This window comes from Carassius gibelio, chromosome B3 (assembly GCF_023724105.1).
Source record: "Carassius gibelio isolate Cgi1373 ecotype wild population from Czech Republic chromosome B3, carGib1.2-hapl.c, whole genome shotgun sequence".
NCBI classification, from domain to species: domain Eukaryota; kingdom Metazoa; phylum Chordata; class Actinopteri; order Cypriniformes; family Cyprinidae; genus Carassius; species Carassius gibelio.
Genome location: NC_068398.1, coordinates 21,672,029 through 21,691,711, shown reverse-complemented (window position 1 = coordinate 21,691,711; position 19,683 = coordinate 21,672,029). Strand labels below are relative to the sequence as shown.

The following is a 19,683-nucleotide window of genomic DNA, read 5'->3' as shown; positions in this document are numbered from 1 at the left end:
ATGGATTCTTTTCAAAGTACTTTTCTGGAGCGTAACAACTTGAAAGTCACTGGATTTTGTTGTATGAAATTCATTAAATATACAATATTTGGACACTTAAGCCACATTTAAAAATCCATCATGTTTTTAGCATTATATGTGAAAATATCAAAACGAGGCATTTCTTTTTAAAAGAAATGTTGCACAAGTACAAATTTATGGTTAACTGGTCTTAAAATCTTGTTCAAAATGAAGACAAAAAAAAGTCATTTTTGGGGGTCAAACTGATTACTATTCTACTACAAAAACCTGCATAAACTTGACTTCATACACCTTGGTAAAAACAACTTTTAAAAAAGTGGCTCAGAAAAGTGAAAAGCTTGGGCATTATTTGTTAGCAGATGCCATTAGGTTTGATTTAATTAGTTTTTAATGCATTGAAATGCAAACATGTTTAAAAGTGACTTAGGCTGATGATACATGGGGCAACTTTTTGAGCAATGTCGCTTCAGCATTTTCCCACTGAGAAGATGGCAACCTTGCCCAAAGTTGATCAGCAAAAAGTTGCCCGTGTATCATCAGCCTTATTGTCCAAAAACTCCACTGCTGTATCCATTTGTGTCCCACAGGAGAAAATAAATCATACCGGTTTTGAGCAACATGAGGGTGATTTTCATGACTATCCCTCACAGTGGTACAGCGTTAAGATTTTGTCAAGTGAGATGCAGGAACATCTGTAAAAGAAATATCCCCCACACAGTTGACCAGAACAGATACAGTCCTTTAAACGCTCTTTTATTCACATGAACTCTGCGTCAATCCTTTGTTCAGACAGTCAGAGCTATCTGTACCTTCTTCCCTCTCGCCCTCTTTCCCTCTCCAACTTCTTCTCAGTGTAGTACGTTCCTCTAGTGAGCAGTACGCAAACACAGGAGGAGTCAATACGGATCCACCTCCATCCTATCCTCTTGTTCTGATCCGAGGTGAGCGCACGTACGTACGACTGCTTGGTTTCGCACTTACTCATCCAGTGTTTCTTATCCACCCCCAAGCAGCTGGTCCCCTCCACCGCCTGCACTTCACCTCTCCTGTTTGGATCTGGCTTACGGCACTTTGTTTCGTAGAAATACTGTTTGAGCGGCCCAGTCTTGGTTGGGATCTCTTGCAGAATAGTGACGGTGTTGCTCCAATAGTCCACCGCCGTCTTCTTGTTGGTTACCCACCCGGTTTCGGCCTCGCATACGGAGCGTTCTTGTACGCTGTGGCCGACTTGACGCTTGCGGCGTACACCTGGAACGGGGCCGTCAGAATCCGAGAGGCCCAAGAGTAAGTTTCTGTATGTTTCTTTGTCGGCTCCGTGGCCAGACGTGGCAGGATCCATCATATGACTTTCCTCATCCTCAACGTCATCGGCCAATAAGCCCAACTCCAGCATTAAGAGCAGAGGCGGGTGTTTGGGTGGGGAAAGGGCCGGGGAGAAGAGTACTCGCGGATGGGCATCCAGCAAAAGCAGCTGATCTTCTTCTCGTAGGCCTATGTCATCAAATCCTCCATATTGCTGCAGCAACTCTTTCGCATTTGTCTGAGCTTCGTCCAGATGTTCCTGCACTGGAGAGCTCTGCAGAGAGACCTTGGGACCTTCAAGAGGCCCGTCTTTCAGTTCACTTCTTGCCTTCCCATCATCTTTAAGGAAAGTCTCTGCCTCAATACTGCTTTCTTCACGAAACTGGCTACGTTCAAGCTGATAGTCTTTGAGAATATCATTGCTTTTGGAGCTGTCTATTTTTGGTGATTTGTATTTCCTAGGATTATGCGGCCTGGAGGCATCTGCTCCCGTAGTCCTTCCTCCACCTGTGTGGTCCTGCTCTGGGTTATTGACAAAAATGTCTTCTGTTTGAAGAATCTCTTGGTCTGCTCTACCTTTGGATATATGGTCCTCCTCAAACGTGCTCTGCTCATCGTCTGTTCTGTGAGGAGCTATGTGATGTGTGCTGTAGTTGTTGTGAGAAGAGTCATGGTCCACTGATGAGTTGGTCAGCATGCTGATGTTAGCTGTCGGGACACTGCTGCTGCTGTCACTGTGGTTTCTGCCAGGCTTTATCATTGCGGCAACAAGCCTGGGCACAGGACTTTGAGAGAAAGGCAGGGCCGAGGCGATCACCATGGCAACCAGGGGAAGCCAGTGCATCACTCCCAAGACGTGTCAACTAGAAGTTGATAAAAAAAAGCAAGCATTAGAAAGCACATAAAAAGAAAGAACAGTGGCGATTAAGATGACATCACAAATATTTACTTTGGAATGATTAGAATGTTAGCAAAACAGAATTCATCTGAGTGTAACAGACTGTTGAAACGAAACAAAACAAAAAAGAATAAATCCTGCACACTATCCACACTTACAATTGTATCAAAATATAAATGTATTATTCGGTGCCAGTTCGGACAGTTCTGACAATCCAATTTAAAAACAACACATCGCTGCAACAAATGGACACACCATTACAGTACCAATCAAAATCAATGATGTAATACATGATGAAACCTACCTCATCATATATTTTGATACAGTTGTAAGTGCAAAGGGTGTGTGGGGCTTATTCTTTTGTTGCTTTGATGTTGGACTTGTTTTTTTTTTTGGTTGTTTTTTCCAACACACCTATTGATTACCTACAGTTGTCCAAGTGTAACTGTTGATTGGTTGTCAATTGGATGGAGGCAGATCTTAATGCAAGCTTGCTTTTAATTGTAATAAATTGATAGGGTTTACCGGAAAAGTCCAGCATACCTCACTCGAGAGAAGTCTGTTGTTTCTCCAGAAGATTATTTGAAATAAAAAAATAAAAAAATAAAAAAACACTTGTATGGATGAAATGCACACAATTAGATATACAACATGCATATGGAAAATAGATAGGGTGTTTCATTTTATGCTGACTTGAGAATGTAAAATCAGAACTGGGAGATCAAATTCGCAATTAGCGTTTTTTTTTACTCTTGAGGTGAAAAAAAAGGATTTCAAAAGAACAGGCTCGATGCCAGCTCATAAAAATAGGGTAAAATAAGCCTAAAAGCTTTACAGCTCTGGCATGTTGGTGGAAAAAAAGATGCAAACTTGCTTCACTATCGCTTGCTCCGGTTGCTTGGCGCAGACATGAAGTCACCGGCTAGCCGACATCTGGCAAAGCCCCGCATGAAATAAAGACATGAACAGTGTTGGTCCGGGGCTGGCCTAGCTTCACACGAGACCACAATCAACCCTGGCATGTGTGGAAAAGGTTGTAAATTCTACAGATTAGGAGTATGACAGAGGCAAACAAAAAGATGCCACTTTACAACAGAATAAATAAATAAAAGAAGATGATGTTGCTTTAGGCCTCAAATAAATGCTCTTTTCGTCATCTTTTATGATTTTTATTTGTAGGTTTTTGTTCTTTGTGCTCGTCTTATATCCTTTTTTTTCCATACGTTTGACCTGATGATCCCGTATTCACATGCTTCTGTAATATGACTCTCTGCAGTACTGAGAATACCTCAGAGATTTGGGTTATTTATTGACAGGAACGCCAAAGTTCAGTAGTCTTCTACCTAAAACAAGCTCTTGGGTGGTTACCTGCTCAGTTGTAGTGATTTATGTGCTTATTTAGTGGGGGTCAGAGTAAAACTACACTGACAGAAGATGACTTTCAGCACTAAATGAGCAAACACTCATACTGTCATCCACCAGGTGGAAGCAAAACCATCACATCAAAAATGATAAATGCGCCTCATCATTTGGCAAAAGATTAATTCAGTACAGAAACCAAAATATCATCAAACAATACATAAAATACACTGCTGATCAAAAGATCGGGGGCTGTTTTATTTTTCTCTTTTTTACAATAATATTTTATGCTCCCTAAGGTTGCATTTAAGGGATCAAAAATACAGTATTGTATTAATATTTGTATAAATTTAATTTATTCCTGTGGCAAAGTAGTATTTAGTGTCACATGAACCTTCAGAAATCATTTAAATATGCAGATATTGTGCTCAGTAGTGCTATTTTTCCAGGATTCTTTGATTTAATGCATTGATGCAGAAAAAAAAAAAACAATCTTTGTAAAACCTTACTGACCGGAAACTTTTAAATGGAAGTTCATATGGACATATGACATTATACCTTATACCTAATGAATAAAAAATGAGTCCAAACTACATAAAGTATGTAAGCTATGAGGTGCGATGCTCTTAACGGCAACAAAAACACATCTACTCAAAAATGTAGACAATTTGCTTTCTAGCAAGTGCTTGACAAGAAAAATATGACCACACAGACCGAGAGTGTGTCATCTTGCTGATGATACAGTGAGGGATGCTCTCGACCTTTCCAATGTTAAGGCCAGGTGTAAATCACTCATCAGTCCTGTTGTTGTTGTTCTGAGAGATGAGGGAGGGAGAGGCATTTAGAGAGAAGGAGAGTTCAAGAAAAGAAGAATTCTCAGAATGTCAGTCATGGGGCTTCAACTGAGAAAACTCCTCCTGGGTTTCCCCAGGCGGGACACGCTAGAATGCAGGAGGGGGCTGAGGGCGAGTAAAGCCAGTGACTGTTCCTTTGAGAAGAATAGATAATCATTAGACTCACAGGGAGAGAGTGGGTGGACAGAAAGGTTGTGTGTGAAGTGCAAACTCACCACTTGTGACGCTCATAATAACAGCACCCCGCCCCGGACACGGTTTTCTAATAACACTCAAAGCAAGCAAACACACTCGCACATAATGCACGACTGAGCCTGCGGTCACATGCAGGGAAAGAATGTCACCAAGTCCACACGTATACATGCCGGGACATGGAGCACTACACGTATAAGTGCCTACTTCCTGTTTACGTTCAACATAGAGCCTCATTTGCACATATCACAACTGTTCCTATCATCTTTTAAATGCAAATATTGCTTAAGGGAGCTGTGCACATATTAGAATTTCAGGTATTTTCGCTGAGAGATTTATAGCCTTGGACAACCGCAAATGATGACAGAATCATATTTTATGCATCTGACATGCCTTCATGCTATCTCAGAAACTACAAAATGCTACAATATCAAAACAAATATCATTAAATCCCAGCATGTTGTTGACAGCTGAAATGAAGTTACATATAGGACAGCATGGAAGAATCAATATTTAGGTATTGCTTCACAATATTTAGACTACGTTTAGATTAAAAGGTCAACGACAAGCGAGTCCAATAAAGGACAAATCTTGTTTGAAACCCACGAAGACAAGTTCTTAGAAATGTACTCTTTGCACTCGAGTTGGTTTCATATGGTTTTGAAAATGGGTTTCTCCATTTTCAAGAAAAGATTACACTGAATGACTCTAAAAATGTGTAACCATCAAATCAATGTACTAAATTATTTTCTCTACACCTCAAATATATGATTATATACATTCATATGAATCTATATTAAAACAATTTTGAAGTAACGACAATGATTTTCAAATATTTGTTTATATTCATGATAAGATAATCAAGTTTTTAGATGTCACACCACATGGCATTTTTCAAGTAAACTGAACTAATCTAGCCTTGTCATAAAAAGGTCAAACTGTCTGATGTTTTAGGAGACTTGCTGAACTTGAAACACAGTCATGGGTGTTTTTTTTTCCCATTAATAAAAAGCATGTTTAACATAGAAGAACTGTTTTTAAATTACTTTGTGTATAAACTGCATTTTAAAAAACTTATTTACTAAAGTTATGTGTTAACATAAAAGCACTTTTCATGGTTGACGGTAGTATGTGTGTGTGTGTGCACACCTACGTGAAAAAGGGTGTAGTGCATGTATATGTGTGTGTGACCTGAGAGGAAGACTTGCTGGTTATTATGTATGTTTGCTTTGGAACAGGAACACAAACAGTAGGCAGGCAGACACACGTGCAGGAAACATATCTGCAGACGCTGGGCGACAGGCAGAATCACTTCATCAGCGCGCTCCATTTGCAGCAATGACATGCTTCACAAACTCTGCCATCCAGAGAAGCCCCTCACTTTCTCTCCTCACCTTACGCGCAGCTCAAAAATGAGCCTCCAGCCTCACAAAAAAAATGCCAAGCTCCTGAACACAATGAACCCGCATGTTTAACCCGATCTTACACACTCTACCTCACAGGAACCTGTGCGCACACATCCACACATATCTTTGATCTGACCCACTGCTCCCACCCCCATGACAAGCGTAATCTGCCATCTTCTAGACAAAAGCCACCTTCGAACAACACTTCGGCTCTCCCACCTCGTTCTATTCTCGGCTTCATGCCACTGAAAACTTGAAACCCGCATTATAAACAACCTCTTTCTAAGATTTTTCACTGGAAGTCAGCCAGAGGATCCACTACCACTTCACGCCATCACTCTATAATAAGCCTGTCAAATCAATTATTGCAGATGTATGGAATTCATTATTTATCCTCTCCAATCCGAACAGCGTGACTCACGACAGACATCCCACAATCCCCCTGTTCAGACTTGACGTGACTGACAATTTTGGAATTTTCCCATCGTCCCACTCACCCTATACACTCGGCCATAAGCGTCCAATGCAGCACAGGCTGAACTCCCTTATCAAACCACAAAGACGTGGAGGGAAAATGAAACATAAAGACTCAAAATCAAGTTAAACAGGTCGTGTCATGACGAAATTTAATTGTAGAATTTTTTTATTTACATTGATATATTTTATATTTATTTGTATTATAGCTTTGAGAACTCAAAACATTTTATCCAGTCCAAAAACCAGACCATTTGTTGAACTGAACTGCAGAAATGGCTTCCAGCTTCCAAAGATTTCCTATTAGACAGCTGAAAATATAAACCAGTGACCAGCCACGTTTACACATTGCTATTCAGTGTTTAGCAATCTGTCCAAACCAAACCCAGTCAAAAAATAAGGAAGAGGATTTAAAATGATTCAAAAGTAAAGAAAGTCATTTTTCTAAGTTCTAAGTAATCAAAGTAAAAAAAATTCTAGGAAATGTTTTTTAGGCTTTGTATAGTTCCTTAATTGCATCACTGTAGTTTGTGTGGCTTTATAAAGATGTCTTTATTGCAGACTTTGTGATAAGGCTTTAACTGAAGCATGGGGCGACGCCAATCATAATATATAACAATTATAATTATAAAAAAAAAGATAAACAATTGTTTGACCTCTTTAATATTAGTTTAAATTGAGAAAGAGAGGAAGAAAGACATCTTTCCTAAAAAGATACTGCACAAAAAGTTCTTGGCAGACAGGGATTATTATTTCAAAACATACATAACTTGTCCCTCGTCTTTCTCGTAAAATAACTTTTGTCTCTAAATAATTTACATTAAAACAAACCTAGCTGTACAGATGTTTCTGGTCAAGGCAATGTAATGCAAGCTGAGAAATCAGTAGCTTAAACACATCTGAAAATGGCTTCCACACACACTCCTCTTACTCCTCTCACACTTAAGGATATTCATCTCCATCCACACTTTCCCTCTTTCTTCTGAGAAAGAACTTTGGTCTGCTTCCGATCCTGTCTGGATAACTGGAGGAAGAGTTCACATTAAAGGGATACTCCACTCCAAAATGAAGATTTTCTCATTAATCACTTACCCACATGTCGTTCCGAACCCGTAAAAGATTTGTTCATCTTCGAAACACGGTTTCAGGTCCAGAAAAGTATGAAAGACATCGTCAGAATAGTCCATCTGCCTTCAGTGGTTCAACCCTAAAATTACGAAGTGACGAGAATAATTTTTCTACGCAAAGAAAATAAAAATGACTTTATTCAACAATTTGTCTCCTCTGTGTCTCTCCATGTCAGCGTAGCGCCATTTTGGAGAATCTGAGCTCAACGCAAACATTTGTTTTCATTCAAATCAAATCGTAAATACAAGTAGAAAACGTATCCCTGTGTCGCGGCTGACACAGAAGAGCGCACACTGCTTGTGTTCAGTGGATGTTCTCCCAAATGGCGCAACGGTGATGTGGAGAGACACAGAGGAGGTTGAGGTTTTCTTGTGTACAAACAGTATTCTCGTCGCTTCATAACGTTACGGTTGAACCACCGATGGCAGATGGACTATTCAGATGATGCTTTTCATACTTTTCTGGACCTCAACGGTGTAATTTACTTGGAAAGTCAATGGGACAGTCACAAGCCTCCCTTTTTTTATCCAAAATATCTGAAATTGAAGACGAACAAAGCATTTACGGGTTTGGAACGACATGGGGGTGAGTGATTAAAGACAAAACTATAATTTTGTGTTGGAGTATCCCTATAATGCCTGTAGGTTTATTCTCACGTGTTCTGTCTCAGTGGCTGTTTATGTGTCACAGGGGTGAGAAAACAGTTACAGCAGTGATCCTCAAATCTGGCTCACGAGATCCAGTTTCCTGCAGGGTTTAGCTCTAACCCTAATCAAACACACCAGAGTTTCCTAATCAATGTCTTCAGGGTCATTAGAAAATCACACAGGTATGTGCGTCTGATCAGGACTGGAGCTAAACTCTGCAGGAACGTGGATCTCGCGAGCCAGGTTTGAGGATCACCGAGTTACAGAAACATTCATAATGAAGTAAACAAAAGTTGTGAGCTTCTGTTTTGGTTTCTGTTTTCAAACGCTAGCTGGACAGGTGACTGACAGGATCTGCATGTGTTATCTATTGTTTTAATGGCTGCCAGCTCCCACCCTTTAACTCCTTTAATGTGTAAACACATTAACACTGACCAACTACTACTCTCGTGTGTAAATCTAACATGCATTTGTTTTTTAAAACTTCCTTCAAAGTATATACGATAAAACGATTTGGATTATGATGTCATTCTGATTAGTTGTAAATGCAAAAACAAGAACACACCTACTGTGTATTTCAAACAGCATGCTGGACTGGCTTCAGAGAAGCTTCTTCCGAGGTACGCTGAGGTTGCACACCTGAGCTGGACAGCGGAGAGCGTCGATTTAAACGCACACCGCACGCGAGCGACGGGACCGCACCGTTGAACGCAAATAAATTTCTAGTTTTGTCGATTCGCTAGCGCCTAGCCTACTGTTGAAAAATATTAGATCAAGCATATTTGGTCTTTCGCCAAAATAGTTTTCACTAATCCCTTTCGAGGCCCGGGGGAAACGCTTCTCAAGATCGCTTTAATTCCGATTGGTAATCAAACCAACTCATTTTTATGAATCGGTTCTTTCAAAGAAATCGTTTCAGGTAAAAAAAAAAAAAAAACAAGAAGAAGAAGAAGAAGAAGAAGAAAAAGCTGTTTAAATGACTGTACGTGATGATGGGGTCTCATATTACATGCTCTGCTAACCGGTTCAGCAAAAATATCAGGCTTACATGTCCAGACAATTGCTGTTTATTGCCGTTTCAATATATTTTTTATTTTTTATTGTGATTTGTTGAACAGTATGTTTCAGCCATGATTTAGCTCATTTGAAACATAATTTACCTAAATGTAATTTGCAATAAACAATACTGAAACGTATCTACACCACATGGCTGGAAAGGATGTTTTAATAAAATTCTATTAAAACCAGCTGTTTTCGTAAACATACTATGAGCTCATGTATCGAAAGAGACTCGGTTCATTGACAGACTCGCTCGGATTGAATTCAGTGAGCGAAATATTTTGCGAACCGTAAAGATTCGACTCAAATGAACGATTCGTTTGCGTTCGGTTAATTCCAAAGCTTGACAACCTGTCAACGAGTCCAATCAACACCTGCTTCACATTAAATTAACTGTTACAAAAATGAACCCAAATAAACTGACTATCTGTCATTACACCACTTTATATGTTATCAGCAGTAGACACAATACCCGTAGTACGCTAACATGCTAAATACAAATAAAAAGTGACTGAAAACACGCAGCACCTACTGTTTAGGTGAGTCTCGGGCCACGCGTATCTTCGGAGAAAACCACATTGATTCAGTCCGTCAGTGTCACGCAAAAACGTAACGAAATCTCCAGAAGAACTCTCGATTCACATCGTTCAAACTGCAGAAGTCTTCCTTATCATCTTCGGAGTCCAGTCAGAAAGGTCCACGTCGAGTTGTACTTCCACGGTTATCTGTTTAAAACGCGCCTTTTAATCTCAGGTCTTTCTTTACGCGCGACTTTCTAAAGGATTGGCATGCAAACGGTGAACAACCAAAGCAATGATACACCTCTGACACTACGTGCGTGAGCGTCAGCTCTACTTTTCCAGCAGTCAGACCACAAATCGCAAGCTCTGAGCTATAAATGTGCAACGTTTAATCTGAAATACTCGTTTAAAAAAGATCGTAAAGTGAACGCATAAGTTCCCGCGCAGGGAAGGTTTGAGTGCTGAAGTAAGGTAAGGAATCTTCATGAAAGGCGTTGAGGGGACAACAGCCAGTGGGAGTGAAAGAGGGCTGGTTTAGAAGAAGAGGAATGGACAGAGTGAAAGAATACATTATGGTGGAGGGAAAAAAGGACGAGGACCATCTGCTGTCAGTGGGTGTTGAGAGTTCTCATAATGGAAACCATAAGAGAGTGGAAAATGGCTTATATCTAGTGGATGCACTGTGGTAGGAACTGATTTATTGTCATTAAATTGAGTTTAAGTCAAAACTAATCACCCCAAGCAAGTTCGTCTACACCTTATGACCTTTTAGCTTTTAATAACTGTAACTAAAAGTAGGGGAAAGTGGAATTTAATTCAATTCATGTCAGTTTATGGTGATCTGCACAGATTGGATTTTGGATTTTGAATAAGGGGGCAATTCGATATCTTTATTTTATTTTTTACATCATCTAACCCTTTTTTTTAAAGCAGGAGATGTATATTGCCTTCTCTCGTTCTCGTTCTCCATCTCTCGTTCTCCCCTCCTTTCACCTAGCAGAAATTTGCATCCCACCAAAACCCATTTCCCCAGAAAGTTTAAAAAGATGAAAGGATAAGGGAAAGAAAGGAGACAAAAGAGAGAAGTGTTCTGTTACAACCCTGCCCCTGTGAGACTGTCTGTGAAAGAGTTAGGGGATGAGAGAGACGGGGGAGAGAATAAGAGAACGAGAGGGGTACAGAAAAGAGGTTTTCAAATGAGGAATGGGGAACCGGTGTGGAACTTCATATTTAACACACACAAACACAGGTGAGCACACACACACACACACACACACACACACACACACACACAAACAAAGCTCAGTGAGGTCTAAAATGTGGTCAAGCCCCCTCATATCTTCGCTCCTGTCCTCTCTTGACGCTGTTCCTCCCTCTTGGCATTTAGTGCCATTCATTCCCAGTCTTTACCTCCTTAACACTATTCTGTCTCTCTGGTTTTGTCTGAACTTGTTTCGTATGCACTTAGATATTTCAACCCCAGGGCGTATTGGTGAGATTGAAGAAGTGAGAATGAGAGAGAGCCACAGGAACAGAGAATGATTGAGAGCGAGGAGTCACTGAGGTATTGAGTGAGATGACAGGCGAACAAAGGTAGAAAGGGGAAGAAGGGACAAACTCAAATGCAGGTACAAAAGTTCTTTCACACACTCGCACTCAGATGGCTAAACACACTGACACGCACATGCACAGAGAGCTCTGATGGCTAATTGTTGGAGGATAAAAATACATTTCTGCATGTCATGCAAAAGGTCTTATCAAGTAGTAGTGTGAACCAGCATTACTTGTTTTTGTGAAAGACCTTTTAGCACCCTACACCCCAAACACCTACAGGGCAACTCGTCACACAAGGACCACACCGCATGTCACTAACACTGAGTCATACATGAGAGCTTTTGATGAAATTGCACATCTTTAAGATGCCGTAACCATACCACAGATAAGAGACAGTCATTCTCACGTAATATGACCTTGAGCTTTGCAAAAGACACTCAATAAATAGATGCTAATCTTTTAGTGTTTTAGTATGATTAATACACTATAAGTTACAGTTTTTGAGTAAATATTTTGTTTTTATTTTCATTAGAAAATGTAATTGTTTTTATTTTTTTTTATAATTTTAAAGATATTTGTATATATAGTTTTTTCTATTAATGTTTGTTTATTTTATTATTATTATTATTATTATTTTAAGTTAAACAAAATTAAAATGAGAAATGTGTCCTTTTTAAAATGTTTTTTAATGTTTATTTTAAAAGTAACAAAATGTTTTTTTTATGGCTTCGGTGAACTAATAAGTCATAAATGCATTATACTATTAAAATGTAAACATAAATACAGTTAAAACAATAACGTAAGTAATTGTAACAGTTTTATTTAGTATTAATAATAATCGAAATAAAATAATAATAGTATTTAAAATATTATAATTTTTTGTTTTTGTTTTTTTTAACCTTACAAAAAGCAATATTAAAATTATGATATAGTTTAATAAAAATTCAATAAATGTAAAATTATCAAGAATTGATAATATAAAAAAAATAAAGAATTATAATATTAATAATAAATGTAATAATCAAATGTAATATTTATTATTTAATCATATAAATGTTAATATTAGTTCAGTCTTCGTTTAAACTTTGGAAAATTTTGCTTGCGGTACATTTTGTTTTCTTTGTCCCTTGTTCATAGTGTGTGTCTACATTGGATTTATTTCCATGGCAATGGATATCCAACCTCAAACCTCAAATATCAAAGCAATTACATTCTGTTACATAGCCATTATAGCAATTATTGAAAATAGCGGAGCTGTCAAGGAGACCAGTATGCTGTCCACAGACGCTCTCCTGGGCCTGAGGTTAGATTTATGGTCTCAGAGAGGTGTCATTCATTCATTAAATTCATTTTTCCTTTCTTTATCCCCCCTCACACTCTTCAATTTCATAGATCTCCTTCATTACTGAACCACCTTACATTACCCCCATTTTATTCACCCCAAGCGCCACCATTACCTCTTTCCTGGTGTGTTCTCTCTCTCTCTCTCTCTCTCTCTCTTTCTCTCCCTCTCTGTGGGCTACAGCATGTGTTTCCAATTTTGGCTGTAATGCGCAGTTCGCCGCAATCTGACCTAATTAGCCCCCGTCATGTGGGTCCACCCTCAACAGCACCCACCATGGCAGACAGGCTAGAGGTCAGAAGTCAGGGGTCGTAGGTAGGAGCACGGATCGGATAAGGGAGAAGCGCCTTTGATTGATGTGTCAGGTCCCGCAGCATTAAGGGTGTGTTCGTCAGTGTCCAGCTTGAAAGTGCGACTGCTGTCATTTCTTCAGTATTTGGGATCAGAGAGGGTTACTGAGGCCTGAAATTGGATTTCGCAGTAAGACAAAAGGAGGTCAAGAACAAAGGAGTGCAGTTCTTAACAAAACACACAGACTAATCCACAATCTCACACACCTTGATATGATAGGGGCTTGGTATCGAATCCGTGGAATGCCTTGCTACTGGGAAAAGTGTAGGGTTAGACCAAGGGATTTAAGAGGGGAGACTGATTTTAGGAATTCCTTAATTATGGGAATGGAGAACCTAACTCTCTGTTTAATCCTTAATGAGAAACAGATTCATATGGAATGGAGGGAAGCAGAAAAAATGCTTGAACTTTAAAGGGAACGATAGTGCACGAGGGAAAGCTTGTCAGCTTTATAAAGCACGTAAAAGTGTGGCTCCATGCTGTGTGTGCTTTCTGTAAAACGATCTGATTATATCTCATATGGAGCCCGTTTTTATAAACTCACCCTCAGCCTCGTTTTTACAATCCTCATAACACCAATAGAGGGAAAGCCATTAGAGAAAAACATTCAACAAGCAACTTGAAATATTCCTCCATTGATTTGAGTATGGAAATGGGGCTAGCAGTCCCAATGGTTCTTGGTTGAGTACAGTGTGGTGGACCGCTGTTGCCGCAGGCATCCGGTGGGCTCTTATGCCGTCTTAATAGCTTTATGTTTTACTCCTTGAGTTTATCCGTAAGTCGTGTCCTTGAGAAGATAAGCATAGACTGTGATTGTCCTTGAGAAAGGCCTTGCTTTCCTTAAAGCAGGGGTCTCCAACCTTTTTCACACCACTAATGTTTTGAAAATATCCTCACTGACCAAACTGGAGGTGGGGGGGGGGTCTTTGGGGGTGTGCAAGAACAGCACTTGAGTTGCTAATTGAGTTCTCTGTAGTCTCTTATTTTTGTGGTTTAAAATCACTTAAATGTGTAATTTGGCAAATTAATAACTGTGGTCCGTACGTATAATAACAGATCAACTGCGATCCATTTAGCGATCCAACTGCGATCCAATATATGACGGATCAGAACAATCAAATCGCCAAGTTGCTGCTCCATATCAATCACATACAATGAAAATATAGAACTCTAATGCTGTGTTCACACCAAACGCGAATAGAGCATCAAATTCGCGTCTACCCCGCCTAGTTTGCCGCTTGACCATTTTGAGATCATTCGCGAGTAATTTGCTTCATTCGCGCGTGAAATTTAGGGCCGTTTCATAGTCAACGCGAGAAACGCGAGCGACGCGAGCGACGGGCTCCCTTTCATAGTCTAAACAGTGAACGCAAGCGTCACGGGTGATGCGTGTATGCAATACACCGCTCACGCAACAGGGGGTAGTAGAGTCAGGTCGCGTGATATTCAGATCACAATGGCAACTGTAGAGGAGTGTATTCTGTTGCTGATGAACTATCGTATAAATGTGGATGAATACGTATAAGTTCCCATAATTTTTCCTCTTCGCCCGCCATTGTATTCAAATTTCTTATTCTGTAAACACAATATACTTGAATTAATGTACAATACTTGCAATGTCGCCCCCACCGACAACGCATAGTATTGCGTGAATCGGCGCGTCGCGTATCAAAAACTAGGACGACACATTTGGCTACGCACCGACGCATAATGGCGGCCGAAGCGTAACGATGCTTCGGACGAGTATGCGTACAGATGCGTTGACTATGAAACGGCCCTAACTTCACAACAGACGCGAATTCACACAGCATTTTCAACCGACATTTTTATTCGGATAATTTTCAAAATATTACTGTTATTGTGTCATGAAATGTAGTTTTAAAAGTATTTCAGGCGAGAATGTAGTTGTTTTAAACTCAAATATGCGGTTTATTTATAATGACAGCGTCTATTTAAAAAAATGTGTTTCGCCGATCTCGGAGATGAGCTCCATGCGATCAGCGGGAGCTCCGTCATCATGTATCCGCCGAGAGCAGCCTCACCTCGAATAGATCTTCTGACATTTGCCGCTGGCTCTGATGTCTCTTTAGTGGTTCAAGATAAAATATAATTAGTTTGGGGTAAAATAAAACGTTTCTTATCTTTGGCCTTTATTCAATTTATCTATTAATATGTTTATATATATAGATAGATACATAGGTCCTTTTTATTCCTGTTTATTTTGTCATATAGCTCCGGTTGACTGCTCACTGACAACATCAGTCATTCCTCCTTGTTGAATGAGTGGAGAAGGGTATTCCTGCACAACCGGAGGCTGCAGGAACATACTGTTGAATGAGTGACTCCTAGCAGGCTCCTGATTGGTTAACGCGGCGCGAATTGACGGCAAAGTTAAAAGTTTTCAACTGGGGCGGCAGACGCGAATTCGCGTCAAACGCTAAATGCACAAAAAGCACCATTCGCGCTTAATGCGCGTTTCGCAACCCAGTGATTGGGGACCACTGATTTGGTTCACCCAAAAATGTGAAGATTCTGTCATCATCTGTTCACCTTCATTTTGTTCCAAACCTATGTGAGTTTCCTATATGGAACAAAAAAGAAGATATTTTGATTTGATTTTTTTTTTTGTAGATACAATGAAAGTAAATGGGGTCCAATGTGGTCTTTGAATTGTAAGAGTAAAAACAGTTGAAACATTCTTCAAAGTAAAACCAAATCTATTCTATATAAGTATACAATCATGTATGACAGCTTAAAAGGACATAGAAACAAAACCACAATGCAAGATGATTTTTATTTTGAATTTTGTTTCTTGCAGTTAATTTAGAATGAATTACATGAATATAAAACAGTTCTCCCACTTCATTTATTTCAAAAACATTTTTAATAAGAAGAGAATTTGTGAGAATTCTTCTAGCGTTTTGCATTTCTTTCATTACATTTTCAAATATTATTTTTTTCCAAAACATTTCACATTTTCACTGAACCATTGAAGCTTGGCATTCAAAATTCATACAAGCACCATCTGCTATTAGTCAAATCAGGTAGTTTATTTTAAGTTCTCTTGAGAATTTTAACCAAGAACTGCAAAATTCAGAGGACATGTGAAATTAGGATATGTATGTGCTGAGTAAAGCTGAGTAAATAAGCTTTCCATTGATGTGTAGTTTGAATATTTGACTGAGAAACAACTATTTAAATATCTGTAAGCTGAGTAAAAAAAAAAAAAAAATATATATATATATATATATATATATATACTGAGAAAATCCACTTTAAAGTTGTCCAAATGACATCCTTAACAATCCATATTACTAATCAAAAATTACGTTTTGACATATTTGTGTTAGGAATTGTACAAAATATCTTCATGGAATATAATCTTTACTTAATATCTTAATGTTTTTGTCATAAAATAAATCTATAATTTTCACCCATACAATTTATTGCTAGCTATTACATAATGCTGATATGGTGCTGTGAATACAGTACTGTGAGACATTCTTTTGCTGCACAAATAACATATATAAGCAGTTCAATACAGGTGGAGCTGGGGAGGTGGAGGGTTTCAGAAGATGCTGCAAACAGCTCAAGTGAATGCTAACCAGCCATTTAAATGTAAAACAGTAACCTCATTGGCTGCATATGCAACTTGAACCAATCAGCTTGTGCCAAGTCAACGCTGTGAATATCATCAATTTGTGTTAATTACCCTTCAGCCTGCCCTATCTAGCATTTAATGAGAGAACTTGGCATTTCAACTTACATTGCATTTAGTTTCTCATTCCATGCATTCCCTGGGAATTAAAACAATGATGATTTTGGTGGTGTTACATGCTGTTGTTTGTGAGATGATTGTCTGAAGGTTTGACTGTAGTCATATTGAGCACATTATCTCTTCCATTCGTTTATATACCATGAGTGGACTTTCTTGAGGTTTGCATAAATGACATGTTTGCTATTTGATAATTACACAGATGATAGTTATTTAGGCAGAGTAGCATTGACATGTTTTACAAGACCAAACTAATTATGCTTTGTCTGTTCCTTAAATTAAATCGGCTTATGCCACCAAGTAATCAGCCACAGCATGTTTTCCTAATAAAAGCATTAAAGAAATGTATGACAGTTTGTCGAAAGGGAATGAAGAGGAACAGGCTTTTGAAGTTCCCATAATTAAACTGCATCTGGAGATGGGGAGAAGAAAGTGATTTTAAATGTCAAACATCATGGAATAAGAACAATTGTGTGGCAATGTTTTTATTAAGCCCCATTTTAGATGCACTTCTTGTGGTCTGAATCTGTTCCATATTATTGTGTGTCAGTCTAATTATTGTGGAAAAATGGAACAAAAAGCTGTAATGGATGCAAAGCATTCCATTTGCAAAAGTTGTTGGTTGGTTTAGAATTTAAATTAAATTTATGCATTTAGCAGACACTTTCATCCAAAGCGACTTACAGTGCATTCAGGCTATCAGTTTTAACCTATCGTGTGTTCCCGGGGAATTGAACACCCAATGCTCTACCAATTGAGCTATAGGAACACTTTAATTTAATTTGAATGGTGATAGTCTGTTTCTCTAAAGTTTCTTTGATGGACAACAATTGGCTCAGGTTGCAAAGGAAGTATAAGACATGTTTTATCTCATTGTACCTAAAGAGTCTTAATAGCATTCACACCATTGTCTTTCTCCAGTGCAATACAAACCATTCATAACAGCTCCTGGGACTCCTTTAGAAGTTGTATCATATACTGCAACTTTTTAAGTTACGTGACTCCTTTTTCTCAGCGGGGGTAGCATGAACCGTATTTTACTTGGGGAACACGGTTGTTGCGGTTTCCATTGCGATAAATGTTGTCTCCAATCGTCAAGACAGGAATTTCTGTCTAAATGGTCACAAATAGTCACCAAAATCACTAGTGCGCTCAAAAAAATAACTGTTTTGCTGCCTAGATGTCAAATTAGAGACTGTTTATAAATCAGTGCCCTTGCTGTGCAATTCTGACTGATGTGGTACACTTCCCTCCTCCCTGATGTATGCTGAAGGAGAAATGTAACACATTGTAAATTTAACTCACTATACAACACCCTGTTGGGTACGGTTTCAGCGGCAGACTTTGTGTTTGAACCACTGTGGCAATTAGCAGGAGATAGACTTACAGCCCATCCGCTGCACAATAGACAGCAGGAGAGAGAGGGGAATAGACAGAGAGGCCGCCCCACTTCTGTAGCTCTCCTCTGCCCCTCCATCTGTCAGTCCTGTGGGACAGGGTGTGTGATAGTGACTGGAATGCATATATGTATGTGTTTGTTGTATATTTGTGTATGTGTGGAAAGAGATTTTCCTGTCATTTCTTTTTTTTTTTCCTTTCTTTTTTTGGGGTCATTGCATAACTTTGTGTTGGGGGGGGGGGCAATGTGATGTTGTACAGTACATTTGTCTTAACATAGTTTTCCCGTAAATGTTTTTAAAGTGAAGGTCCAGTGATGTTTCGCACCCCATTAACATTCATGTACAAAAACAGTTCTATATTACTATTATTAAGAAAGTCATACAGGTTTGGAACATTACAAAAAAAAAGAAAAAGAAAAAATCAAATAAACGTTTTACTAATCCCATTATGTAATGTTCTGCATGTTCCTTGTTTTTTTTTTTATGTTTGTCTTCAAATTTCGTTGCAGGGAACATTCCATTTTTATCATTTTGCAAACATCTGAATGTTTTTTTTTTTTTTGAAGAGCTGAATATTCTAAAACAAGTAGTAACATTTACATTTTTCTAGATGAACATCCAACTAAAACGTTTTATAAAACTTACAAATAAATGTTCCACTAACAATTTCTAAATAATATTTTGTGCTACAAGCTTTTGAAAATGTTTTTAAAGACAAGATAACTTTGAACGAAAATTCTATTAATGTTAATAGAAGAACTTTGAGAACCTTGCCAGAATGTTAGCAAAAGTTTTGGCAATGTTCCCTATTAGGTGGGATGGTGAATAAATGATGAGAGTTTTTTTCATTTTGGGTGAACTATCCCTGTAAGATCCAGGTGTTTAAAAGAAGTGTACTGAAGCTGAGAAACACTGTCACATTAGTATTATTACATTATCTTTCTCTAGACACACAAAACCAGCTGACACTGTAATGGGTCATTTAACATGTTCAGTATTCGTTTTCCTCTGCATTCAACTGTGACAGGACAGATCTAATAATATGTGCCATGAAAAGTAGAAAAAAAGTCACTAGGGTCTTTGTTCATATAGACATTAACTGCAAAAAAAATGGAATCATATTAAGTAATTTATGTCTTTTACTCAATATGTTACCGGATTCCATACAGATGTTTTATGGGGGAAAACTTTAATTTACCTGTGGCAGTGTTTGTTTTGATGCAGTTTGGCACAGTGAGTCCCTATGTGTTCTTTTCTTTCCACAACAAATAAATCCAGGTGAGTGGTTGGAGCCTAAAAGAGTTGGTTTGCTACTGATTAAAGCCTTCAGGGCTGAGTAATGATTTAGTAGAGCACTTTGAGTTCTCAGCAGTGCATCTGGACGTGTTTAAACCATTACA

The 19,683-nt window shown here is 38.7% G+C and overlaps 1 protein-coding gene across 4 annotated transcripts; it reads right to left on the bottom strand.

The window, feature by feature from the left end:
* Nucleotides 1–472: 472 nt before the first annotated feature.
* Nucleotides 473–10,392, bottom strand: LOC127953652 (uncharacterized). 4 transcript variants are annotated; one of them, XM_052552900.1, is made up of 3 exons: nucleotides 9,869–10,392; nucleotides 831–2,186; nucleotides 473–713 (listed from the first exon to the last, which is right to left on the bottom strand). In XM_052552900.1, the coding sequence occupies exons 2-3, from the start codon at nucleotides 2,165–2,167 to the stop codon at nucleotides 659–661; spliced, it is 1,392 nt and encodes a 463-aa protein (XP_052408860.1). In that variant the 5' UTR covers nucleotides 2,168–2,186; nucleotides 9,869–10,392; the 3' UTR covers nucleotides 473–658. The 4 variants fall into 4 exon arrangements, with proteins under 4 accessions (XP_052408860.1, XP_052408859.1, XP_052408858.1 ...); XM_052552899.1 differs by having other exon boundaries at nucleotides 9,873–10,391; XM_052552898.1 differs by lacking the exon at nucleotides 9,869–10,392 and adding an exon at nucleotides 8,847–9,187.
* Nucleotides 10,393–19,683: the final 9,291 nt, after the last annotated feature.